The sequence below is a fragment of the Dryobates pubescens genome, chromosome 14 (assembly GCF_014839835.1).
Source record: "Dryobates pubescens isolate bDryPub1 chromosome 14, bDryPub1.pri, whole genome shotgun sequence".
Taxonomy (NCBI): domain Eukaryota; kingdom Metazoa; phylum Chordata; class Aves; order Piciformes; family Picidae; genus Dryobates; species Dryobates pubescens.
The window spans coordinates 26,130,016-26,156,101 of record NC_071625.1 but is presented as its reverse complement, the minus strand read 5'-3'; the positions used below and the strand labels follow the sequence as shown (position 1 = coordinate 26,156,101).

The 26,086-nt window shown below is 51.5% G+C and overlaps 1 protein-coding gene across 1 annotated transcript in view; it reads left to right on the top strand.

Annotated features, from left to right (window-relative positions):
* The window catches only part of CPQ (carboxypeptidase Q), a 91,579-nt gene extending 65,860 nt beyond the window's left edge, over positions 1–25,719 (top strand). Inside the window, exons 4-7 of the mRNA XM_009902931.2 lie at positions 2,438–2,549; positions 5,547–5,638; positions 9,548–9,749; positions 25,468–25,719. Of these exons, the coding sequence (XP_009901233.2) occupies positions 2,438–2,549; positions 5,547–5,638; positions 9,548–9,749; positions 25,468–25,628 (567 nt within the window). The 3' untranslated portion in view covers positions 25,629–25,719. The remainder of the gene's footprint in view (positions 1–2,437; positions 2,550–5,546; positions 5,639–9,547; positions 9,750–25,467) is intronic.
* Positions 25,720–26,086: the final 367 nt, after the last annotated feature.

Below are 26,086 nucleotides of genomic sequence, written 5' to 3'. Positions count from 1 at the left end.
GGAGATACTGAAGGTCAGGCTCACCAAGGCTCACCAGGGCTCAACCAAGCTTTGAGCAACCTGATCTAGTTGGGGATGCCCCTGCTGACTGCAGGGAGGTTGTTCTGGATGACCTTTGGAGGTTCTTTCCAGACCATTCTGTGATTCTATGTATCTGTGACCTGTGCTCATATTGGGTTGCATGAGAGATTTCAGTGGGCTGAGGTTTATTTTTGTCTTGCCATGATCTGCCTGCCCACTGTTTTTTATTCCAGGTGAGAACATACTAAGATTTCTCTCATGTGTAGGGGAAAATAAGAGAACTTCTTGGGCTTCAAATTAGTCCCTTGCAAAGAGAGCTGTGCATGTGACAGCAAAGGCTCTCACCCTCCAGGGGAAGCACTCATTGTGTTCTCATTGTCAGTGCTAGAGCAGTTGTCCTGGGGTGAATCACAGAATGTTAGAGGTTGGAAGGGGCCTTCAGAGATCAGCCAGGCCAACCCCCCTGCCACAGCAGGGTCACCCAGGGCAGGTCACACAGGAACACATCCAGGTGGGGTTGGAAAGGCTCCAGAGCAGGAGACTCCACAACCTCTCTGGGCAGCCTGCTCCAGGGCTCTGCCACCCTCACAGGGAAAAAGTTTTCCCTTCTGTTCCTGTGGCACCTCCTCTGCTCCAGCTTGCCCCCAGTGCCCCTTGTGCTGTCCTTGGACATCCCTGAGCAGAGCCTGGCTCCATCCTCCCCACACTGCCCTGCACATCTTTATCCCCAGCAGTGAGGTCACCCTCAGGCTCCTCTGCTCCAAGCCCCAGCTCCCTCAGCCTGTCCTCACAGGGAGATGTTCCACTGCCTGCAGCAGCTTTGTGGCTCAGTGCTGGACTCTCTCAAGCAGTTTCCTGAGGTCCCTCTTGAAGTGAGCAGCTCAGGGCTGGACACAATATTCCAGATGTGGCCTCACCACATGAATGAAGGCTGAGATGGTATTCCAGGAGGATCAGAATTATTCTCAGAGGGACAAGGTGTTAGGAGGAATGGCTGGGTTTGAGCTTTGGCAAGTGCCTGGTGATACACAGGGTACTATCCCCTGCTGTAAGTACAACATTTATTCTGCAGAAAGCTCATCTGGGTCTTGCTACCATGTAATATGTAGTTTTATAGTTCCATTAGTCATAAAGATAGTTTAAATACCTTGTCCTACTTGTAGCACATGTGGGATCCAGTGATCAATGGCTGCTCCTTTGTGCCAGGTAGGATAGATAGAAAATAAACCAACAGCCTCTGTTCTGGGAGCACTTCAGTCTAAGTTCATATTTCTTCTTCAGGCACCTAAAAATAAGCTTAATCAAGTTTCAGGCCTAAGAGCTTAACCAGCTGGAGTAGGAAGGAGATCTTCACCCTTCTGCAGTGTGGTTGTCCTGGGAAGCAGACACTTTGTTCATGTACAAGACAAAACCTCTCATGGGAACATTTCTCACAGCACATCTAGTTGAACTGAGGCTGTGGGCTGAAGCAGTAGGATGCCTTTGGTCATCTCTCAGAATCACAGAATGTTGGGGGCTGGAAAGGACCTCCAGAGATCACCCAGTCCAACCCCCCCTGCCAGAGCAGCAGCACCCAGGGCAGGTCACACAGGAACACATCCAGGTGGGGTTTGAATCTCTCCAGAAGCAGACTCCACAACCCCCCTGGGCAGCCTGCTCCAGGGCTCTGTCACCCTCACAGGGAAAAAATCTTTCCTCCTGTTTCCATGGAACTCCCTGTGCCTCAGCTTCCAGCAGTGCCCCTTGTGCTGTCCTTGGGCATCACCCAGCAGAGCCTGGCTCCAGCCTCTGGGCACTCACCCTGCACATCTTTATCAACAGCAAGGAGGTCACCCTCAGGCTCCTCCTCTCCAAGCTACAGAGCCCTCAGCTCCCTCAGGCTCTCCTCCTAAGGAAGATGTTCCACTGCCTTCATCATCTTTCTGTCTCTGCAGTAGTCTCTTTCAAGCACTTCCCTGAGGTCCTTCTTGACCTGAGGAGCCCAGAACTGGACACAATATTCCAGATGTGGCCTCAGCAGGGCAGAGTAGAGAGGCAGGAGAACCTCTCTGGACCTACTGACCACAGCCCTTCTAATCCACCCCAGGATGCCCTTGGCCTTCTTGGCCACCAGAGCACCTTGCTGGCTCATGGTCAACCTCCCATCCACCAGGACCCCCAGGTCCTTTTCCCCCTCACTGCTGTCCAGCAGCTCAGTCCCCAACCTCTCCTGCTCCATGGGGTTGTTCTTTCCCAGGTGCCAGACTTGACACTTGAATGACTACAGAACAAGACTTCAGCTGGAATGCTCTCTTCCTCCTGCTCTAAACCTGAAAGCCAGATTGGTGACCAAATGACTCAAACACTTGCATGCTGGGCTGCCTTTCCTGATTCAGTGTTTTCCTCTGGATGTGCTTTCTCCCAATTGCTTCTCCAGGTCGTATTGATCAGCGGACATCTGGATAGCTGGGATGTTGGGCAGGGAGCCATGGATGATGGTGGTGGAGCATTTATATCCTGGGAAGCATTGTCACTCATTAAGGATCTAGGTAAATACTGCATTTGAATTTATGTTTACTGCACTGTGTTTGCAGGACATCTTGAAGGGGGTCTTAGCAGATGTTCTGTTGTAGCCAGTGCTCTGAGCACAGATATTCATCTTTAGGATGGACACATTGCAAGTTTGTCTCTCAAACTCAGATTCACAGAGTGCATTGGGTTGGAAGGGAGCCTCAAAGAGCATCTTGTCCAAGCCCCCTGCACTCAGCAGGGACACCTCCAGCTGGAGCAGGCTGCACAGGGCCACAGCCAGCCTGAGCTTGAATGTCTCCAGGGACAGGGCCTCAACCACCTCCCTGGACAACCCATCCCAGGGCTTCACCACTCTCATGGGGAAGAACTTCCTCCTCACCTCCAGCCTGAATCTCCCCACCTCCAGCTTCATTCCATTCCCCCCAGTCCTATCACTCCCTGAGATCCTGAGCAGTCCCTCCCCAGCCTTCTTGGAGCCCCCTGCAGATACTGGAAGGCCACAATGAGGTCACCTCAGAGCCTTCTCTTCTCCAGACTGAACAGCCCCAACTCCTTCAGTCTGTCCTCACAGGAGAGGTGCTCCAGCCCTCTGCTCATCCTCCTGGCCCTGCTCTGGACACCTTCCAGCACCTCCAGATCCCTCTTGGAATAGGGGCTCCAGAACTGGAGGCAGTACTCCAGGTGGGGTCTCAGCAGAGCTGAGCAGAGGGGGAGAATCCCCTCCCTTGCCCTGCTGGCCACACTTCTCTTGCTGCAGCCCAGGCTCTGCTTGGCTTTCTGGGCTGCAAGTGCACACTGAGAGCTCCTGGTGAGCTTCTCCTCCCCCAGCACCCCCAAGTCTCTCTCCTCAGAGCTGCTTTCCAGCCAGTCCCTGCCCAGCCTGGCTTTGTGCCTGGGATTGCCTCCACCCAGCTGCAGGACCCTGCCCTTGGTCTTGTTGAACCTCCTGAGGTTGGCTTGTGCCCACCTCTCCAGCCTGTCCAGGTCCCTCTGGATGGATCCCTTCCCTCCAGCCTGTCTGCTGCACCACACAGCTTGGTGTCATCAGCAAACTTGCTCCTGCTTCATCAGCTGGAATCCCCTTTTTTCCAGAGGTGTCACCTGTGGTCAAGGGGAATGCACCATCTATTCCTTAACAACAAAAATCAGCTGCTGTTCCTGCTCCTGGCTCTGGCAGGCTTTCAATAATGAACAAACTTTCCCTGCTGCCCCTCTGAAGGATCTCTGCACTTGAAACAATCTCCTTGATAATGGAAGGATTCTTTGTAGGTGAGCTCTGCTGTGTGATTAGCCACTCTCATACTTCTGTAGCAAACATCAGACACCCCTGTGAATTCCTCTTCCTTTGCTTTGCAAAGGAAAGGCTGAGGGCAGAGTGGCTGCAGAGCAGCCAGGCAGAAAGGGACCTGGGGGGACTGGTTGACAGCAGCTGAACATGAGCCAGCAGTGTGCCCAGAGGGCCAAGAAGGCCAATGGCATCCTGGCCTGCATCAGGAACAGTGTGGCCAGCAGGAGCAGGGAAGTCATTCTGCCCTGTGCTCAGCACTGGTTAGGCCACACCTTGAGTCCTGTGTCCAGTTCTGGGCCCCTCAGTTTAGGAAAGATGTTGAGTTGCTGGAAGGTGTCCAGAGAAGGGCAACAAAGCTGGGGAGGGGTCTGGAGCACAGCCCTGTGAGGAGAGGCTGAGGGAGCTGGGGTTGCTTAGCCTGGAGAAGAGGAGGCTCAGGGGAGACCTTCTTGCTGTCTGCAACTCCCTGAAGTGAGGTTGTAGCCAGGTGGGGGTTGGTCTCTTCTCCCAGGCACCCAGCACCAGAAGAAGAGGACACAGTCTCAAGCTGTGCCAGGGGAGGTTTAGGCTGGAGTTGAGGAGAAAGTTCTTCCCAGCAAGAGTAATTGGCCATTGGAATGTGCTGCCCAGGGAGGTGGTGGAGTCCCCATCCCTGGAGGTGTTCAAGAGGGGATTGGATGTGGCTCTTGGAGCCATGGTTTAGTTGTCAGGAGGCGTTGGGTGATTGGTTGGACTTGATGATCTCTGAGGTCCCCACCTGGCTAGGAGGGTGAGGTCTGTTGGTAAATCTGATCCATTTCAGCTAGGAAATGCAGTTTTGGCAATGCTATGGATATTATTTCTCCTCAGCACACCCATGTGTGTGTGTGTTAATTTATGTGCTATCACTTCTGGTTATTACCTCAATGCTGCTGCTGCTGCTGCTGATTCTTCTTCCCCCCTTTATTTTGTTAGTGGGTTTAGGGGCTTTGTTCTTGCTCAAACATCATCAGCCTTACACTGCACAGACAACACCATGTGTGCTTGGTCTGTTTACTCTGCTCTGCTCTCAGGTTTGATGTCTCAGATGGATTTCTTTCTGAAAATATTCTGGCCTGTTGCAGTGGGGCCAGAGGAGAGCCACAAAGGTGAGGGCTGGAGAGCAGCCTGGAGGAGAAGGCCTTGGGGGTGTCAGTTGGTGACAAACTCCCCAGGAGCCAGCAATGGTCCCTGGCAGCCCAGCAGGCAGCTGTGTGCTGAGCTGCAGCCAGAGCAGGGAGAGCAGCAGCACAGGGAGGGGATTCTGCCCCTCTGCTCTGCTCTGTTCAGACCCCACCTGCAGCACTGCCTCCAGCTCTGGTGCCCCCAGCACAAGAGAGACATGGAGCTGATGGAGAGGGTCCAGAGGAGGCCATCAAGATAAGCAGAGGGCTGAAGAACCTCCCTGTGGGGAGAGTTTGGGCTGGAGAAGAGAAGGCTCCAGGGAGACCTTCGAGCAGCCTTCCAGTACCTGAAGGAGGCTACAGGAGAGCTTGGAAGGGACTTTTGATGAGAGGGAATGGATTGAGGAGGGCAGATTGAGACTGGAGATGAGGGAGAAATCCTTTGCAGTGAGGTTGGTGAGGCACTGCAAGAGGTTGGCCAGGGAGGTCATGGATGCCCCCTCCCTGGAGGTGTTCAGTGCAGTCCAGGTGCTCAGGTGTGGAGGGATTTGGTACTCATGCCAATATTTACCCTTCTGGCTTAGGCCTTCGCCCCAAAAGGACTCTGCGTGTGGTGCTGTGGACAGGAGAAGAGCAAGGAGGAGTAGGTGCCCAGCAGTACTATCAGCTGCACAAGGTGAGTGATCTCTTCAGATGGTTTGCTTCACAGCTCTTTTCTTCCTGGTCCTCTCCCTTGCCTATTGTTTTGTGTCAAAGTGCTCAGCTCAATGTCTGACTCGGCACAGTGATTCTGGTTCTGCCTGGATGTCTGGTCTTGGCTTCCCACCCTAAGTGTAAACTTCATTGTACATTCAACAGCAAGTGCCATGTTGTTCCACTGGACCTCAGACACTGTCACAAACCTCCTCTGCAACAGGTATTTCATGGTGCTGTCTGCTATAGCTTTCATAGATTCATAGAATGGTTTGGGTTGGAAGGGACCTTAAAGATCACAGTATCACAGTATCACCAAGGATGGAAGAGACTTCAAAGATCATCAAGTCCAACCTGTCACCACAGACCTCATGACTAAACCATGGCTCCAAGTGCCACATCCAATCCCCTCTTGAACACCTCCAGGGATGGTGACTCCACCACCTCCCTGGGCAGCACATTCCAGTGGCTAACAGCTCTCTTGGTGAAGAACTTTCTCTTCACCTCCAGCCTAAACTTCCCCTGGCACAGCTTGAGACTGTGTCCTCTTGTTCTGCTGCTGGTTGCCTGGGAGAAGAGACCAACCCCCACCTGGCTACAACCTCCCTTCAGGGAGTTGGAGAGAGCAAGGTCTCCCCTGAGCCTCCTCTTCTCCAGGCTAAGCAACCCCAGCTCCCTCAGCCTCTCCTCACAGGGCTGTGCTCCAGACCCCTCCCCAGCTTTGTTGCCCTTCTCTGGACACCTTCAAGTGTCTCAATGTCCTTCTTAAACTGAGGGGCCCAGGACTGGACACAGGACTGAAGGTGTGGCCTAACCAGTGCTGAGCACAGCACACAATGACTTCCCTGCTCCTGCTGGCCCTGGCCACACTGTTCCTGATGCAGGCCAGGATGCCATTGGCCTTCTTGGCCCCCTGGGCACACTGCAGCCTCGTGTTCAGCCTACTACCAACCAGCACCCCCAGGTCCCTCTCTTCCTGGCTGCTCTGCAGCCACTCTGCCCCCAGCCTGTAGCTCTGCATGGGGTTGCTGTGGCAAATCATCCAGTTCCAACTAGTTCCATGGACAGGGACAATTTCCAGCAGCCCAGGCTGCTCAAGGCTTCATTCAACCTGGCCTTCAACACCTCCATGGAGGGGGCATCCACAGCCTCCCTGGACAACCTGTTCCAGTTTCAAGCATAGCTCACAATCTGAGGGTGACTGTCAAATGCTCTGTGTGTGCTGCAGTGCAACTTTCCTTGCCCTGCATATTTCTGGTTCTTTGGGTTTCCCCATTGTATTTCACAATGTGGACCATAAAATGAAGCAAAGAAAAATCTTTGCTCTCTTATCTCAACACCCTCTGCAGTCAGCAGGGACATCCTCAACTAGATCAGGTTGCCCAGAGCCCTGTCCAGCCTCACCTTGAATATCTCATAGGATGAGGCCTCAAGCACCTCCCTGGGCAACCTGTTGCAGTTTTCCACCACCCTCATGGTGCAGAACTTGTTCCTAACATCCAATCTAAATCTGCTCTGCTCTAGTTTGAAGCCATTGTCCCTCATCCTGTCCCTGCAGGCCTTTGCAAGCAGTCCCTCTGCAGCCTTCTTGTAGCTCCCTTCAGGTACTGGCAGGCTGCTATTAGGTCTCCCTGGAGCCTTCTCTTCTCCAGGCTGCACACCCCCAGCTCCCTCAACATGTCCTTGTAGCAGAGGTGCTCCAAGCCCCTGATCACTTTCATGGCCCTCCTCTGCACCAGCTCCATCAGGTCCATGTCCTTCCTGTGCTGAGGGCCTGGATGCAGCACTGCAGGTAAGGTCTCAGCAGAGCAAAGTCTCTGCATTTCCTGGTTGTCTCCAGGACTTCTCTGCAGAATGAATATTAAAAAGCAGGCTCCAGGATCAAACAGGCAAATGGAAGGCAGGCTGGGTGTTGTTTGACAGACACTTCATTACTTCACTTTTAAAACACTTGAGACAAAGCTTTGTTGATGTGATCCCAGCTGGATGTTGTGCTCTGTGAAGGAAGCCCAGGGTAACTTACCAACTGTTTGCAATTTACACATCTAAGTGCCAGGATCTGCACTTTGGCCACAACAGCCCCAGGCAGTGCCACAGGCTGGGGGCAGAGTGGCTGAGAGCAGCCAGGCAGAGAGGGACCTGGGGGGACTGGTTGATGGCAGCTGAACATGAGCCAGCAGTGTGCCCAGGGTGCCAAGAAGGCCAATGGCATCCTGGCCTGCATCAGGAACAGTGTGGCCAGCAGGAGCAGGGAAGTCATTCTGCCCTGTGCTCAGCACTGGTTAGGCCACACCTTGAGTCCTGTGTCCAGTTCTGGGCTCCTCAGTTTAGGAAAGATGTTGAGATGCTGGAAGGTGTCCAGAGAAGGGCAACAAAGCTGGGGAGGGGTCTGGAGCACAGCCCTGTGAGGAGAGGCTGAGGGAGCTGGGGTTGCTTAGCCTGCAGAAGAGGAGGCTCAGGGGAGACCTTCTTGCTGTCTCCAACTCCCTGAAGGGAGGTTGTAGCCAGGTGGGGGTTGGTCTCTTCTCCCAGGCAAGCAGCACCAGAACAAGAGGACACAGTCTCAGGCTGTGCCAGGGGAGGTTTAGGCTGGATGTTAGGAAGAAGTTCTTTATAGAAAGAGAGATTGGCCATTGGGATGTGCTGCCCAGGGAGGTGGTGGAGTCACCATCCCTGGAGGTGTTTAGGAAGAGCCTGGATGAGGCACTTGGTGCCATGGTTTAGTTGATTAGATGGTGTTGGGTGATAGGTTGGACTTGATGATCTTTGAGGTCTTTTCCAACCTGGTTAATTCTAATTCTTATTCTAATTCTAATTCTAATTCTAATTCTAATTCTAATTCTCATTTTCACAGAGAATTTCAGCAGGCATGACACCCTTCTGCTGGTTGTGGCTCCTCTTCCTCTCCCCCCTCCCCCCCCCCCAAGCCATCTGATCTGGCAGAATTATATACAGCTAGGAGTGTGGGACACTGCATTAGTCAGAACAGCAAAATCAAGCAGATGACTGTTGTGCATCATATTTAGCATGAAAAATAACTTCACCTTTTCATGATTTACTCTGGCAAATTTCTGGCAATTAGGGCAGGGTGGCTGGCACGTTGCTTGCTGATGATAATGAGTGCAAGCTAACTGTGAGTGGTATTTAAAGATGCCTTGTGAAGTGAGAGATGGTCTCTGTGACTCATCTGCAGGGCTGGGCTTATTATGGCTTTAGTTAGCTACAAGCCAGTGGAAATATGAGTGCAGTAACTCAGCACAGACAGGCATGGATTGCCTTGAGGTGGTAAATTACCTCCTCCTGCCAGTGGGCATGTGGCAAGGGAGAAGAAATGAGGACAATATAGCACTGGGCAAGTGCAAATACTTTTGTAGCCTGTCAACCAAAAGCTCTTAGAATCACATAGAATCAATAAGGTTGGGAAAGACCTATTGCTGACCTATTGCTGATGCAGACCAGGATGCCATTGGCCTTCTTGGCCACGTGGGCACAGTGCTGGCTCATGTTCAGCCTACTGTCAACCAGTCCCCCCCAGGTCCCTCTCTGCCTGGCTGCTCTCCAGCCACTCCAGCCCCAGCCTGTAGCTCTGCATGGGGTTGCTGTGGCCAATGTACAGAACCCAGCACTTGGATGTGTTCAATCTCCTGCCCTTGGACTCTGCCCATCTGTCCAGCCTGGCAAGGTCCCTCTGCAGCACTCTCCTACCCTCTAACAGATCAGCACTCACCCCCAAGGATCAGCTCCCTTCATTTATGCTTCTAGCACACCCCCAGAGGAAGCATTTCTGAAGCAGCTCTGTGTGGCTGTGCTCCCCCTGGCCTCTGGAACACAGCACCGAGCAGCAGCACAAAGAGCAGTCACCAAACCATCTCTTCTCTCTTTCCCTGCTCAGGAAAACATCTCCAACTTTGACATTGTCATGGAGTCTGATGAGGGCACCTTCAGGCCATCTGGACTGGGGTTTACTGGCAGTGCTGAAGCTCAGGCCATCATGAAGGAGGTCCTGGCTCTGCTGCAGCCCATCAACGTTACACAGCTCTACGACGGCGCTGACGGAACTGACATAGCCTACTGGATGAGAGCAGGGGTACCCGGTGAGCATCCCCCTGCCTGGCACTGCCAGCATCACAGGATGTCAGGGGTTGGAAGAGAGCTTCCAGTCCACCCCCCCTGCCAGAGCAGGAGAACAGAATCCATTGCAGGTCACCAGACAGGGCTGGAAAGTCACCAGAGAAGGAGACTCCACAACCCCTTTGGGCAGCCTGTTCAGAGAGGTGGTTTGGAAAGAGAATCACAGGATGAGCCAGGTTGTGAGAGACCTCAGAGGTCATCAAGTCCAACCTATTACCTAATACCTCACACCTCCTGACAACTAAACCATGGCTCCAAGTGCCACGTCCAAGCCTTTTGTGAACACCTCCAGGGATGGGGACTCCCCCACCTCCCTGGGCAGCACATTCCAATGGCCAATTACTCTTGCTGGGAAGAACTTTCTCCTCACCTCCAGCCTAAACCTCCCCTGGCACAGCTTGAGACTGTGTCCTCTTGTTCTGGTGCTGGGTGCCTGGGAGAAGAGACCAACCCCCACCTGGCTACAACCTCCCTTCAGGGAGTTGGAGAGAGCAAGAAGGTCTCCCCTGAGCCTCCTCTTCTCCAGGCTAAGCAACCCCAGCTCCCTCAGCCTCTCCTCACAGGGCTGTGCTCCAGACCTCTCCCCAGCCTCGTTGCCCTTCTCTGGACAGGTTCAGGAGGAGGAAATGCTTTCTCCCAAGAAGGAGAATTTGCTGTAGGGGAAATGCAGAGCTGCTGAAGGGTGAGCAACAGAAGTAGGCCATGGAGCGGTGCCGCTTGCAAGCGCTGTAGATTATGCAGGGCATAACAGGCCTGAAATCTTCTTTTCAGCTTTAAGGATTTGTAATAATTAATCCCAGCCTGCTGGGTTATAAATAGTAAACTCAGGCAGGGGAGAATTCTCCAATGCAGAGCAAATCATCCTTTTTTTTTGGTTATTAATACTTTGAGTTTGAAATGCAGGGCTTTTCCTCCCTGTTTTGTATGCCAAAGAAGCAAACTTATCGAGGCCTGACATTTAAAAGGCTCTGAGCAACCTGCTCTAGTGGAGGATCACAGGATCCCAGGATGTCAGGAGTTGGAAAGGACCTCTGGAGATCTTCCAGTCCAACCCACCTGCCAGAGCAGGACCAGAGAATCCAGCACAGGTCACACAGGAACACATCCAGATGGGGCTGGAAAGGCTCCAGAGAAGGAGACTCCACAACCTGTCTGGACAGCCTGCTCCAGGGCTCTGTGACCCTCACAGGGAAGAAGTTCCTCCTCATGTTGAGGTGGAACTCTCTGTGCTGTGGTTTATATCTATTGCCCCTTGTTCTATCACAGAGTGCAGCTGAGCAGAGGCTGTCCCTGTCCACTCCCTCTTGACCCCCAGCCCTCAGATATCACAGTATCACAGTCTCACAGTATAACTAAGGTTGGAAGAGACCCCAAGGATCATCAAGTCCAACCTGTCCCAACAGACCTCATAACTAGACCATGGCACCAAGTGCCACATCCAATCCCCTCTTGAACACCTCCAGGGATGGGGACTCCACCACCTCCCTGGGCAGCACATTCCAATGGCAAATGACTCGCTCAGTGAAGAACTTTCTCCTCACCTCGAGTCTAAACCTCCCCTGGCACAGCTTGAGACTGTGTCCCCTTGTTCTGGTGCTGGTTGCCTAGGAGAAGAGCCCAACCCCTTCCTGGCTACAACCACCTTTCAGGTAGTTGTAGAGAGCAATGAGATCTCCCCTGAGCCTCCTCTTCTCCAGGCTAAGCAACCCCAGCTCCCTCAGCCTCTCCTCACAGGGCTGTGCTCAAGGCCTCTCCCCAGCCTTGTTGCCCTTCTCTGGACACGTTCAAGTGTCTCAATGTCCTTCCTAAACTGAGGGGCCCAGAAATGGACACAGGACTCAAGGTGTGGCCTAACCAGTGCAGAGTACAGGGGCACAATGACCTCCCTGCTCCTGCTGGCCACACTATTCCTGATGCAGGCCAGGATGCCACTGGCCTTCTTGGCCACCTGGGCACACTGCTGGCTCATGTTTAGGCAGCTGTCAATCAGCAGCCCCAGGTCCCTCTCTGTTTGGCAGCTCTCAGCCACTCTGACCCCAGCCTGTAGCTCTGCATGGGGTTGCCGTGGCCAAAGTGCAGCACCTGGCACTTGGACTTGTTGAATGCCATCCTGTTGGACTCTGCCCATCTGTCCAGTCGGTCGAGGTCCCTCTGCAGAGCCTTTCTACCCTCTGACTAACATCTGTTCCCAACTTGGTGTCATCTGCAAAGTTGCTGATGACTGACTCAACCCCCTCATCCAGATCATCAATGAAGATGTTAAAGAGGATATTGATAGACATTGATCAGCTCCCCTCTCAGTCTTCTCCTCTCCAGACTAAACAGCCCCAGGGCTCTCAGCCTCTCCTCCCCAGGCAGTACTGCAGTCCCTTCAGCATCCTTGCAGCCCTCCCTTGGCCTCCCTCCAGCAGCCCCATGTCATAGAGCACTGCCTGTTAACCAAATACCAAAGAGTTCCTGCAGCATAAAGGCACAAGGATGCTTTTTTTTTTTTGCCCCCTTGAGCCCCAGTGGGAAGGAATTAGCTCTACCAAAATGCTTCTAGCTGCTTTAGAATGTGTTTCACCCTGGAGCAGGGCAAAAAGTCTGCAGCATCTGGTGAGCTCCATGCTTTGTCTGCAGCCTTCTCGCTGCTCCGAGGGAGCCCTTCTGGTGTCTAATAGCAGTGCAACAAATGGAACCCTCTGTAACAGCTTTCCTAATTGAGGCCAATTTCAACAAGCAGTCAACTGTTGACACTTCATCAGTTTTGTTGGGATTATTTGTGTGAAAATGCTCTTGATGGCTTTGTTTCTGCAACACTGAGAGGAGCTAGGCTGCTCTGCTTGAACAGTGACAGCAGTTTCTGATGGGGTTTCTCAAGAATAATTTCTTCTTTTCAGTGTCAAATAGATTGTGCTGCTAAAGCACAGGCAGGGTGAGCTGCACCAAACACAGCAGGTTAATGCTGCTAGAAACACTTCCCCCAGACTGGATTGTTTGGAGAGAGGAGCAGATTCAAAGTGGGTGATAGGAGCAAGTGCTGCACCATGAGGGTGCTGAGCCCTGCAACAGGTTGTCCGTGGGAGTGGTTGAGTATCCCTGGAGATAGAATCATAGAATCAATAAGGCTGGAAAAGACCTCAGAGATCATCAAGTCCAACCTGTTACCTAATACCCAACACCTCCTGACAACTGAACCATGGCTCCAAGTGCCACATCCAAGCCTTTTGTGAACACCTTCAGGGATGGTGACTCCACCACCTTCCTGGGCAGCACATTCCAATGGCCAATTACTCTCTCTGGGAAGAACTTTCTCCTCACCTCCAGCCTAAACCTCCCCTGGCACAGCTTGAGACTGTGTCCTCTTGTTCTGGTGCTGCTTGCCTGGGAGAAGAGACCAACCCCCACCTGGCTACAACCTCCCTTCAGGGAGTTGGAGAGAGCAAGAAGGTCTCCCCTGAGCCTCCTCTTCTCCAGGCTAAGCAACCCCAGCTCCCTCAGCCTCTCCTCTCAGGGCTGTGCTCCAGACCCCTCCCCAGCTTTGTTGCCCTTCTCTGGACACCTTCCAGCAAGTCAACATCTTTCCTAAACTGAGAGGCCCAGAACTGGACACAGGACTCAAGGTGTGGCCTAACCAGTGCTGAGCACAGGGCACAATGACTTCCCTGCTCCTGCTGGCCACACTCTTCCTGATGCAGGCCAGGATGCCATTTGCCTTCTTGGCCCCCTGGGCACACTGCAGTCTTGTGTTCAGCCTACTACCAACCAGCACCCCCAGGTCCCTTTCTGTCTGGCTGCTCTGCAGCCACTCTGCCCCCAGCCTGTAGCACTGCCTGGGGTTGCTGTGACCAAAGTGACCAAAGATATATAAGGTGAGGCTCAACAAGGCTCTGAGCAGCCTGATCTAGTTGAGGATGTCCCTGCTGACTGCAGGGGGGGTTGGACTGGAATACCTTTGGAGGCCCTGTCCAACCCAGACCATGGTATGATTGCAAGAGTTCAGTGAGGAATGTCTGTAGCTGTGTTTTCCCAGTGAGAGGCAGTTTCCAGCTCCTGGAAATCTTTTGTGTAACTTCTGTTTTCCTTTCTCACGAAGCGTCGATCAAAACGAATGGGAGCTCTCGTGGGCTCACATTTCATGCTGTGCTTTCACACTTGGAGCTGACCACTGCTTCCCAGGCTGCTCCTTGAGTCATTATGCAATCCTCTTCCACAGCTCCCTTTTTAAGGATTCCATTAGGTAGTTATTTCTAGGGAGGGATACATCTAAACTGTGGCACTTAAAGCCTTTGCTTCCCAAGGCAAAGTGCTAGTCAAGTTTGGCCAGAACCTGCAGAGCTGGGTGTGGAGATCCCAGGATCCCAGGATGTTAGGGTTGGAAGGGACCTCCAAAGGTCATTGAGTCCACCCCCAGCCAGAGCAGGACCATCACAGGTCACACAGGAACACATCCAGACAGAGCTAGAAAGACCCCAGAGAAGGAGACTCCACAGCCTCTCTGGGCAGCCTGCTCCAGGGCTCTGGGACCCTCACAGTCAAGAAGTTCCTCTCATGTTGAGGGGGAACCTCCTGTGCTGGAGTTTCCATCCATTGCCCCTTGTCCTATCCCAGGGTGCAGCTGAGCAGAGCCTGTCCCCTCCCTCCTGACCCCCAGCCCTCAGATATTGATAGACATTGATTAAATCCCCTATCAGTCTTCTGTTCTCCAGACTAAACAGCCCCAAGGCTCTCAGCCTCTCCTCCTAGAGTAGCTCTCCAGGATGATGAGATGAGTTGCTTGGCTTTGGTTGTTTGGTTTCTTTGCCTGCTTTTTCACTACAGGCTTTTTCAGTGTCTGAAATGATGTTAAAAGGACACTCAGCAAGCCCTGCTAGGCCAGGACTTGGGTATTTTTACTGGAAAAGTGAGGGACCTGCTGGTCACAGGGATGCTTCAAACGTGATTTAAACCAGTTCCTGAGGTAATAGGTCCTGCAGCTGGGCTGGGGCAGTCCCAAGCACCAATATAGGCTGGGCAGGGACTGGCTTGAGGGCAGCCCTGAAGAAAAGGCCTTGGGGGTGCTGGGGGATGAGAAGCTCAACAGGAGCCAGCAGTGAGCACTTGCAGCCCAGAGAGCCAACAGAACCTGGGCTGCAGCAAGAGAAGTGTGGCCAGCAGGGCCAGGGAGGGGATTCTGCCCCTCTGCTCCACTCTGCTGAGACCACAGCTGGAGCTCTGGGGCCAGTTCTGGAGCCCCTAGGACAGGAAGGATGTGGAGGTGCTGGAAGGTGTCCAGAGAAGGGCCATGAGGATGAGCAGAGGGCTGGAGCTGCTCTGCCACGGAGACAGACTGAGAGAGTTGGGGTTGTGCAGTCTGGAGAAGAGAAGGCTCTGAGGAGACCTAATTGTGGCCTTGTAGTATCTGAAGGAGGCTCCAAGAAAGCTGGGGAGGGAGCTTTTAGGCTGTTGGGTAATGATAGGACTAGAACTGGATGAGTTCCCTTCCAACCCTTACACTTCTATGATTCTAATAGCAGCAGAGCTGGGTCAGCCTTCCTGCACAGCTTCAGAGACTGAGAAGGGAGGCTGGAGTGATGATACTTGTGCTGTGGCATCCAGTGAACACTAGCTCAGCTGTAGGTGTTAGGGGAGAGGAGGACAGGAGCTGGTCTCTGCAGAGGGAAGGCTCTTGTGGCACAGTGTTTGCAGGAGAGCTGGTGGGAGGATGCTCCTCTCCGGGCTCCTGGGGGAAGTTACCTGTCGCTGCAGCGCCCATGCTGGGAACACTTGTCAGGTAAGAACTGAGCTGTATGTGAGATCAAGGTGACCCAGGACATCAAACAACTCCCCAGGCACATGTGGCAACTCCTCTATTTAAAATTCAACCAGTGACCTAAAGGTGAAACTCCTTTGTGACAATGTCAGCCTGAACCTTGATGGCTGCTTGTGTCTCTCTGCCTCTGCAGTGGCCACCTCTTGCTTTTCTTGCTGTGTGTTTCACTGCACAAGAGGAGGAATTATTCTTCCAGGAACTAATAAACCAGGAGTTCATCTCAACTGTAATGCTTCTTCACAAAGAAAAAATGTAAGTGCTAACCCAGACTATTAGGCATTTCCTCAGAGGTGGCAAATAAAGGCTATCATAGATCAGTTCTCTCATTTTTATGTTTTCAGAGTGCTTCTTTATTACCTTCATCTGAGAGCAGATCTGTTTGGGCCCTGGACTTTGACATGCATAGTTTCCTTTCTTACTACAGGAGAGATTAAATCTTTCAGTTTCACCCTTTTCCTGCAGCATGCTGACCCTTGTCCCCCCATCCCCATCATCCTCTTCCTCAGCTCCAGTCTCACCCTGCTCTCCCTCAGCTTCAAACCATTCCCCCTTGGCCTGTCTCTAGACACCCTCAGGAAAAGTCCCTCTGCAGCCTTCCTCTAGGGTCCATTCAGGTACTGGAAGGCAGCTCTAAGGTCCCTCTGGAGCCTTCTCTTCTCCAGGCTGAGCACCCCCAGCTCCCTCAGCCTATCCTCATAGAGAGGTGCTCCAGCCCTTGGATCATCTTTGTGGTGCTGAATCCCCAGTTTCATTTTCCTGTACCATGGGCAGTACCTGTTCTCCATTTTCCCCATCCCTGCTGACAGGCAGAGACCTGAGAGTTACTTTAAACTGCAATTAGTTCCTTACTCTCCTTTCTTTACTCATTAGAGCCAATAACTTGCACAGCATTTTCTCCCATGCAATATAGTTTCACCTGGAAAGGAGGCTGTAAAAGCATCCTGCCTCATTGCAGGTTTGAGTCTGGCATGGATCTGAGAGCTTTCTACTGGCAGAGCCTTAGATATTGCTCAGCAAACTGATCCCTTCCTGCAGCAGCAAACACCTCAGGCTTTCATTTGCAGGTGACATTTTAGGTGTAAATGTCTGAGGCTTCTGGAGAAGGCTTTTGATAGCAGAGCTTAGCTGAACAAACACAGAGCTCAGAAACCATTTGTAGAGACATCTTCCTCACAGCAGAAAGTTCAGGATGATTTCAGTCACAGTCTCTTCAGGACACTGTTAACATTTATCTACTCCAAAACTGGAACCCTTCTACCTGTTTGTCTTCCTACAGATGTGCCCTACAGTGCTACTGACTTTCTGAAGGCCACAGTTACTGAGTACCCATTTCCCCCCCCCTCCCCCACCTTTATCACTCTTTCCAGTGATGTAATCCCAGTCAATTCAGCCATGGAATACACCAGTGAAAAACACAAGTGTGAAAGAAGCTGAATTGTATAGTGGCAAATGCTCAGGAAGGGATGATGGGCTGCACAGGAGTGCAAGAGAGAAGGTTCATGGTTACTGTCCCAGCTCTGGAAAAACAGAAGGCTCCAGGGGGGACCTTAGAGCTGCCTTCCAGTGCCTGAAGGGCTCCTACAGGAAGGCTGCAGAGGATTTCTCATGAGGGTGTCTAGAGACAGGAGAAGGGGGAATGGTTTGAAGCTGAGGGAGAGCAGGAGCTGAGGAAGAGGTTCTTCAGGGTGAGGGTGGTGAGACTCTGGAACAGGCTGCCCAGGGAGGCTGTGGCTGCCTCCTCCCTGGGGGTAGTTAAAGCCAGACTGGATGAGGCCTTGGGCAACCAAGTCTATCTGAGAGGTGTCCCTGCCTGTGGCAGTAGGAGGGTTGGAGTAGATGATCTTTAAGGTCCCCTCCAACCTGAGTCATTCTATGATGCTATGAATGTGGCAGTGTCTGTGGAAAGAGCTTCCTACAAATGTACTTCAGGGATGTGTAAACAGCTCTGCCTGCCAGGGCAAAGCAGCATGCAGCAGTTCATTCAGATTCTCCATCCAAAGAGCCAGAAACCCCTAATTCATCATAGAATGGATCAGGTTGGAAGGGGTTGGCCCTGCCCAGCTGCAGGACCTTGCATTTTACCTTAATGAACCTCACCCATGCATTGCAACTTCTGTGAAGTACAGGAGCAGGACAGTTCTCTGATGGAAAGTTCTTATTCCTAAGCTGTTTGTGAAATGCAGCAAGGTTACTCCAGGTGTTTGCTGCCTGGTTTAATGCTGTGTGCAAGGGTCACTTGGAATAGTGATCCTGAATTGCCCTCAGGCTCACAAGGCCAAAGCTGGCTGTAGCCATGGGTCAAGTCAAGCAGCAGAGAGCTAAGCTCTGTAGTTCCTTAAGGAGCTATTTCAGCTATGTTTATAAACAGACAAGAGCTGGCAAGGAGGTCCCTAGAGAGCCTCTGAGCATCTTCTCTTCCAGTAGTGTCTCACCACTGCCTGTGTCAGTTCTTGCACATCTTTGTTGTTCTTGAAGACCTACTCTAACAGCAACACCACAGACGCCATCGGAATGTGCTGCCCAGGGAGGTGGTGGAGTCCCCATCCCTGGAGGTGTTCAAGAGGGGATTGGATGTGGCACTTGGTGCCATGGTTTAGTCATGAGGTCTGTGGTGACAGGTTGGACTTGGTGACCTTTGAGGTCTCTTCCAACCTTGGTGATTCTGTGATTCTGTGAAATAGGTTGGCACTCAGAGCTCAGGCCCCTAGCTTTGGCATAGCATGGCTTAATTCTGAGGGTGGCTTTTTTCCCTATGCAAAAGGGCTAGGGAGGTTCCTAAGCTGTGTGCACAGTGCCACTGCTGGCCTTGAACAGTATCATAGAATCATAGAGTGGTCTGGGTTGGAAGGAACCTGCTAAGGTCATCCAGTCCAACCCCCTCTGCAGTCAGCAGGGGCATCCTCCGCTCGATAGGTTGCCCAGAGCCCTGGTGAATATCTCCAGAGGTGGGGCCCCAACACTTCCTGGGCAACCTATTGCAGTGTTCCAGCACCCTCATGGTGCAGAACTTGTTCCTAACTTCCAATCTAAATCTGCTGTTGCCTAGTTTGAAGCCATTGCCCTTTGTCCTGTCCCTGCAGGCCTTTGCAAACAGTCTCTCTGCAGCCTTTTGCATCCCCCTTCAGGTACTGGCAGGCTGCTATTAGGTCTCCCTGGAGCCTCCTCTTCTCCAGGCTGAATACCTTCACCTCCCTCAGCCTGTCCTCATAGTAGAGGTGCTCCAACCCCCTGATCATTTTCATGGCCCTCCTCTGGACCTGCCCCTCAGCCACAATTACTCTTGATCTTGAAACTGCCAGCAGCAGGAAGGAATCAGGTCTGACGGGCCAGCTCTCCCTCTCCTGCTGCGCTGGAGTGTGAGAACCACAGGCTGCAGATGTCAGGGCTTCAACACTCCACTGCAGCTGCATCTTTTCTTGGCCTCAACAATTGTATCCCTTCTACCTCCTAGCTAAGAAACAGCTAAAACTAATGGGCAGGGTTTAAGACATCTTGATTTGGAAAACATCTGATTTTAAACCCCCAAGATGTGCTAGGTGGGAAGTATGGAGGAGAGCTACTTAGCCTGCCTGCCTCGTGCTTGAGTTGTTCATTACTGAGAGTACTTTTCTTGTCCACCACAAGCTGCTGGCCTGATTTGAGGGCAGATGTTCCCATGCAGTCCTGATTAAAAGCATATGCATTTGATGCTGCTGAAGCCCCCAAGTGCTCTGCATTGATGGGTTTTACTTCAGGATGCTTGGGGGAAAGAAGGGATCATCAGGCAGTTAAAAATGTCATTTGCTTGCTTGCTTCCTTTCCATGCAGCTTCTCTCTTCCTGCCAGACAAGTAGCTGCTAAGCCATCTGCTAATCACAGGAGCACACAGGATGTTAGAGGTTGGAAGGGACCTCTGGACATCCTCCAGTCCAACCCCCCTGCCAGAGCAGGACCACAGAATCTAGTGCAGGTTGCACAGGAGTGCATCCAGATGGGTCTGGAAAGGCTCCAAAGAAGGAGCCACAACCTCTCTGGGCAGCCTGCTCTGGGACCCTCACAGTGAAGAAGTTCCTCCTCATGTTGAGGTGGAGCCTCCTGTGCTGGAGTTTGTATCAGTTGCCCCTTGTCCTGTCCCAGGGTGCAACTGAGCAATGCTAATACTAATGCTAAACCAGCTCTGAGCCATAGACTCATAGTGCTGAGAACCTCTACAAACTTTTCCACTCCATCCTCAGCCTAGTGACAATTTCATTTCTCTGTCCCTTGGCCCAAGTAACAACTTCAACTTTCTGCTAAGAGAGCAAGGGGGAAGGGGCTGTGTGTGGTCCCTGGAGCCTGAGTTAAGAGAGTGCTAAGAAACCCTCCTGCAGTCATTTCCCAGGCAGGAGAGCTCCTGCCTGCTGAGCCAGCTGCCTGCCTCTGGCAGTAGACAGCATTGCTGTGTCTGCTCTTGCTCATGTCTTGGCTCCCCCTCCCCTCTGCAAGTCTTGGCTTGGGCTCCTATCTCATCTGCTCGGGTGTAGAGCATCCTTCCTATGGAAAACAGCACTGAATGCCTGTCCTCACTGTGGATAGGGTTAGTCCTTGCCCTTTGCTGCTCTTCTCCAGTCGTTCTTTTCCTTTGTGATGTGCAGTGCATTGTAAATTCACTGAGCCAGGAAAAGTGTGATTGCTCTTTCACTCTTTCCAGAAGAGGGTGGCTGATTGCTCCAGACACTCCAACAGAGAGCTGCAAAGGCTCTAATTGCAGATAAGCCTTGGGCTCCTAGTACACAGCACAAGACTAATTGCTGAAGTAATGATGATTGCCTTCTCTGCCACACCCAAGATTTATCCAAACCCAGAGCCGCCTTTGGAGTCACAGCAGGGACCCTGCTGGCAGCCTGGGGAGGTTTAGACTCCAGGTGAGGAGAAAGCTCTTCACTGAGAGAGTAGTTAGCCATTGGAATGTGCTGCCCAGGGAGGTGGTGGAGTCCCCATCCCTGGAGGGGTTCAAGAGGGGATTGGATGTGGCACTTGGTGCCATGGTTTAGTTAGTCATGAGGTGCTGGGTGATAGGTTGGACTTGATCTCTGAGGTCTTTTCCAGCCTTATTGATTCTATGATCATTTGGTTGTGCTTACCTGGAATGAGTTCCTTCTTTAAAATCTCACTTGTCTGGTTTTTGACCCTGATAAAGTGAGAGAAGGGGAAACATATTAGACACTGGCACAGGCTGCCCAGGGAGGTGGTGGAAGCCTCATCTCTGGAGGTTTTTGCAGCCAGGCTGGATGTGGCTGTGAGCAACCTGCTGTAGTGTGAGGTGTCCCTGCCCATGGCGGGGGGGTTGGAACTGGCTGAGCCTTGAGGCCCCTTCCAACCCTGACAATTCTGTGATTCTCTGATTCTCTTAGCAGAAAGGAGGGACCCATGAAGATGAGAGATGAATGCTGAAAGGTATTTTATTTCCAAGGGTCAGATCCATTCACAGTCTCTCAAGCTGCAGTGTGCTCACCTGGGTGTGTAGGGGAGAGCTCTGCTTCTCTTTGCCCCCACAGAATAAGAGTCTAATACTCTCTGAAGCTTTTCAATGATGGCTTTTCACAGAAGCCCCTTAGACCAACACAGCTCTCACCACACATGCTGGGACACCAACCCCTAGCTAGTGCCTCACACAATGTTCTTGATGAGCAAACTCCTGCCAGCCTGTCAGGTGGCAGCATGAAGCTCAGGCACCAAGGCTGTGCAGGACACGTTCCATGGAAAGGGAGAGTGCTCTGAGGGTGGAACAAAATAAAACAAGCAAGGAAAAAACCCACAAAGGTCTTCCCCTCTGTGTCACTTCCACCTCTTTCCCCTCAGGTGAAGCAGGGCAGGGTGCAGCAGCAGGAGAAACTGTTTGGGATATAAAGTTGAGCTTTGAACCTGTCTGCCTGTCAGAATCAGGAGAGGGGATGCTGCCCCTTTGCTCTGCTCTGCTGGGACCCCACCTCCAATCCTGCCTCCAGTTCTGCTGTCTCCAGCAGAAGGAGGACACAGAGCTGCTGGAGTGAGGCCAGAGGAGGCCACAAAGATGATAGAATGGAATGGAATGGAATGGAATGGAATGGAATGGAATGGAATGGAATGGAATAGAATAGAATAGGATAGAATAGAATGGGATAGAATAGAATAGAATAGAATAGAATAGAATAGAATAGAATAGAATAGAATAGAATAGAATGGGATAGAATAGAATAGAGTAGAATAGAATAGAATAGAATAGAATAGAATGGGATAGAATAGAATAGAATAGAATAGAATAGAATAGAATAGAATAGAATAGAATAGAATAGAATAGAATGGGATAGAATAGAATAGAATGGGATAGAATAGAATAGAATGGGATAGAATAGAATAGAATGGAGTGGAATGGAATAGAATAGAATGGAATGGAATGGAATAGAATAGAATGGAATAGAGTGGAATGGAATGGAATGGAATAGAATAGAATAGAATAGAATAGAATAGAATAGAATAGAATAGAATAGAATAGAATAGAATAGAATGGAATAGAGTGGAATAGAGTGGAATAGAGTGGAATGGAATAGAGTGGAGTGGAATGGAATGGAATGGAATGGAATTAACCAGGTTGGAAAAGACCTTTGAGATCATGGAGTCCAACCTATCACCCAGCACCATCTGATCAACTAAACCATGGCACCCAAGTGCCTCACCCAGGTCTTCCCTTTGTGCTGATCTCTGGAGGTCCCTTCCACCTCCTGACATTCCATGCTTCTGTGCTGGCATTTTGGAGTGTTGTTCCCCTGTGCTTTATGGAGTGGAGCTGCTCCCTTCCCTGAGACCTTCCTGCACAGGATTTCATGTGAGTGCAGACTGGATCCCCGGCTGTCACAGCTCCTCTGCTGCAAGGAGGGAGAAGTTGACATGTTGCCAGAGTAACTGTGATAATCCTGAGCTGTAATGTAGTCAGTTCAGTGTAGCCAGAGGATGAATTCTCTAAGGCATTATTAAGCCAAACAGGAAATAATGCACACTTCAGATTGTCTCCTTCACACTCCAGTCTCATTTAATTAGCCAACTGAAAGCTTTCCCTCTGCCTTCTTGTTTGATTCCTTTGAGAGCATGACTCAAGGCAGGTGACACAGCAGGGCTTCTGGTGGCATTTGTGAGCCCTGTACTGGAAACTTTCAGTGTCTGTGGTTGTGAAACTCAAGCAGCTTAGCTCTCATCATTTGAGCCTAAATGGCAGGAGAGGGACTGCTGCCAGTGCCCCACTCAAACCAGCAGCAGCCTTCTCCAGTGCTTCTGCTTAATTGAGACGTGGAGAATGAACTAATTGGCATTAAAGGCAGCTATGAGCTACAGGTTAGCCTGTGGAAGAAGAGGTTAATGTGGGCACTAAAACCCAGGCAAGGCAATAATTGAGTTTTCACGACAGGAACAGTTCTGCAGGCTGTGATGAAGTGAGGCCAGCTCACAAAGCACCTGTGCAGCACCCAGCTCAACAGGCTGAGCTCTCCACGGGGCTGGCAGCGGCAGGGTGGCACAGGGCAAGCCTGCCAGCCAGCCTGCCCCAAACACCTCCTGTTGCAGCAGGTTCACTCCCTGACCACTTCAGATTTGTGACTCTGCCAGGTTTTGGAAAGACTGCAAATGAACATAAAATACCTAGAAAAACCAGAACAAGAGGTGATGTTCCTCTCCATCTCTTTAATCTGGTGGATATCTTTGGTAACTCTGGCACATGTGCTTTGAAGGAAACATCCTGGGCCAAGGACTGGCTTGAGAGTGGCTGGAGAGCAGCCTGGAGGAGAAGGCCTTGGGGTGTCAGTTGGTGACAAACTCCCCAGGAGTCCCTGGTCCCTGGCAGCCCAGCAGGCAGCTGTGTGCTGAGCTGCAGCCAGAGCAGGGAGAGCAGCAGCACAGGGAGGGGGTTCTGCCCCTCTGCTCTGCTCTGCTGAGACCCCACCTGCAGCACTGAACAACCACATCCAACCTGGCCCTGAACTCCTCCAGGGAGGAAGCAGCCACCACCTCCCTGGGCAGCCTGTTACAGAGTCTCACCACTCTCATGCCACATAATTTCTTCCTCAGCTCCAGTCTCACCCTGCTCTCCCTCAGCTTCAAGCCATTCCCCCTTGGCCTGTCTGTAGACACCCTTAGGAAAAGTCCCACTGCAGCCTTGCTGTAGGCTCCCTTCAGAAGCAAATTCCAGATCATTCCCTGATACAAATAGCAGCAAGGAGAGGTTCATCAGTTCATTGGGATGAAGGCTGGAGGAAGCTCTGCCACCTGTGGGGTTTCTGCAGGGATTGCTCTGCCTGGATTCTGGTAGCCTTAGAGGAAGGTGGCTGTCTGCTGTCACTGAGGAGAAAAGTGTTCCAGGGGAAGGTCAGCTATTCCCCAGTGTGAATGTTTGCTGCCTCATGCTCACTCAAGTCAATTAACCCAAAGGCTACAAACTGCAAATACCACAGCTCAGGGCAGCCCTTCTATGGAACACAGAGTCATAGAGTCAGTCATAGAGTCATAGAATCATAGTCAGAGTGATAGAGTCATAGAGTCATAGAGTCAGAGTCATAGAATCAGTCATAGAATCATATTCATAGAGTTATAGAGTCATAGACTCATAGACTCATAGAGTCATAGACTCATAGAGTCAGAGTGATAGAGTCATAGAGTGACAGACTCAAAGAGTCATAGAGTCATAGAATCATAGTCAGAGTGATAGAGTCATAGAATCATAGTCATAGAATCAGAGTCATAGAGTCAGAGTAATAGAGTCATGGAGTCATAGAGTCATAACAGAGAGGGACCTGGGGGTGCTGATTGACAGCTGCCTAAACATGAGCCAGCAGTGTGCCCAGCTGGCCAAGAGGGCCAATGGCATCCTGGCCTGCATCAGGAATAGTGTGGCCAGCAGGAGCAGGGAAGTCATTGTGCCCTGTACTCTGCATTGGTTAGGCCACACCTTGAGTCCTGTGCCCAGTTCTGGGCCCCTCAGTTTAAGAAGGACATTGAGACACTTGAAGGTGTCCAGAGAAAGGCAACGAGGCTGGGGAGAGGCCTTGAGCACAGCCCTGTGAGGAGAGGCTGAGGGAGCTGGGGTTGTTTAGCCTGCAGAAGAGAAGGATCAGAGGTGACCTCATTGCCCTCTACAACTACCTGAAAGGAGGTTGTAGCCAGGAAGGGGTTGGTCTCTTCTCCCAGGCACCCAGCACCAGAACAAGAGGACACAGTCTCAAGCTGTGCCAGGGGAGGTTTAGACTCAAGGTGAGGAGAAAGTTCTTCACTGAGCGAGTCGTTCGTCATTGGGATGTGCTGCCCAGGGAGGTGGTGGAGTCCCCATCCCTGGAGGTGTTCAAGAGGGGATTGGATGTGGCACTTGGTGCCATGGTCTAGTTGTGAGGTCTGTGGTGACAGGTTGGACTTGATGATCCCTGGGGTCTCTTCCAACCTTAGTTATACTGTGAGACTGAGTCACAGAGTCATAGAATCAGAGTCATGGAATCATAGTCATAGAATGGTCCAGGCCAGAAGGTCATCCAAAGCTCATCCAGTCCAACCTCCTCTGCAGTCAGCAGGGACATCCCCAGCTAGATCAGGCTGCCTGGGGCCTTGTTGAGCCTCACCTTGAATATCTCCAAGGATAGGGCCTCAACCACCTCCCTGGGCAACCTGCTCCAGTGTTCCACCACCCTCATAGTACAGAACTTCCTCTTGATATCCAATCTCAATCTGCTGTGCTCTAGTTTGAAGCCATTGTCCCTCATCCTGCCCCTGCAGGCCTTTGCACACAGTCTCTCCCCATCCCTGCTGTAGGCCATGATGCAGCTGCATGTGGATTTGGTGCTGGGCAGCCCAGGAATGGATTCCAGTCTGTACTGCTCATTAAATGTTTGCATTGCTCCCACGTGCCTCTGTAGGTGCCAGCCTGCGCGATGACCTCAGCAAATACTTCTGGTTTCATCATTCTGAAGGGGACACGATGACAGTCCAGGATCCACACCAGATGAACCTCTGTGCTGCTGTTTGGACTGTGGTCTCCTATGTAATTGCTGACATGGAGGAGATGTTGCCAAGGTAATCAAAGCAGCAAGAAAGAAGATTTCTCTTGCTTTCTAAAGACTGGGAGTCCTCTAAGGCATGCTGGCCACAGCTGTGGGCAGTTCTGCTTTCCCCCCCCTGGTTTTATACAGTGTTATGTCTGTTTTCCTCCAATCATGTGCTCTTTCCCACTTTCTTCCTGCTTTTTGGTGGTTGTTTTGGGTTTTTTTCCCTCCATCTGGGATTTTTCACTCAAAATGTCTCCTTTTAATGACTTCTGCAATGCCTGAGGAGGGGCTGATACCCCTCTGAGCATCTGGGTGCAAAGGAAAACACAGCAAATAAAGTTGTTGCATCAGAATAATTCATGTGTTGAGTTAGTGTTCAGGCAGGTCACTCTCTGCATTAGAATGGAGCCAATAAACCAACCCTTCTGTTTGTTAATTGACTCTTTTAATAATGCTGTACATCATCATCATCATCATCAGGAGCCAGCAG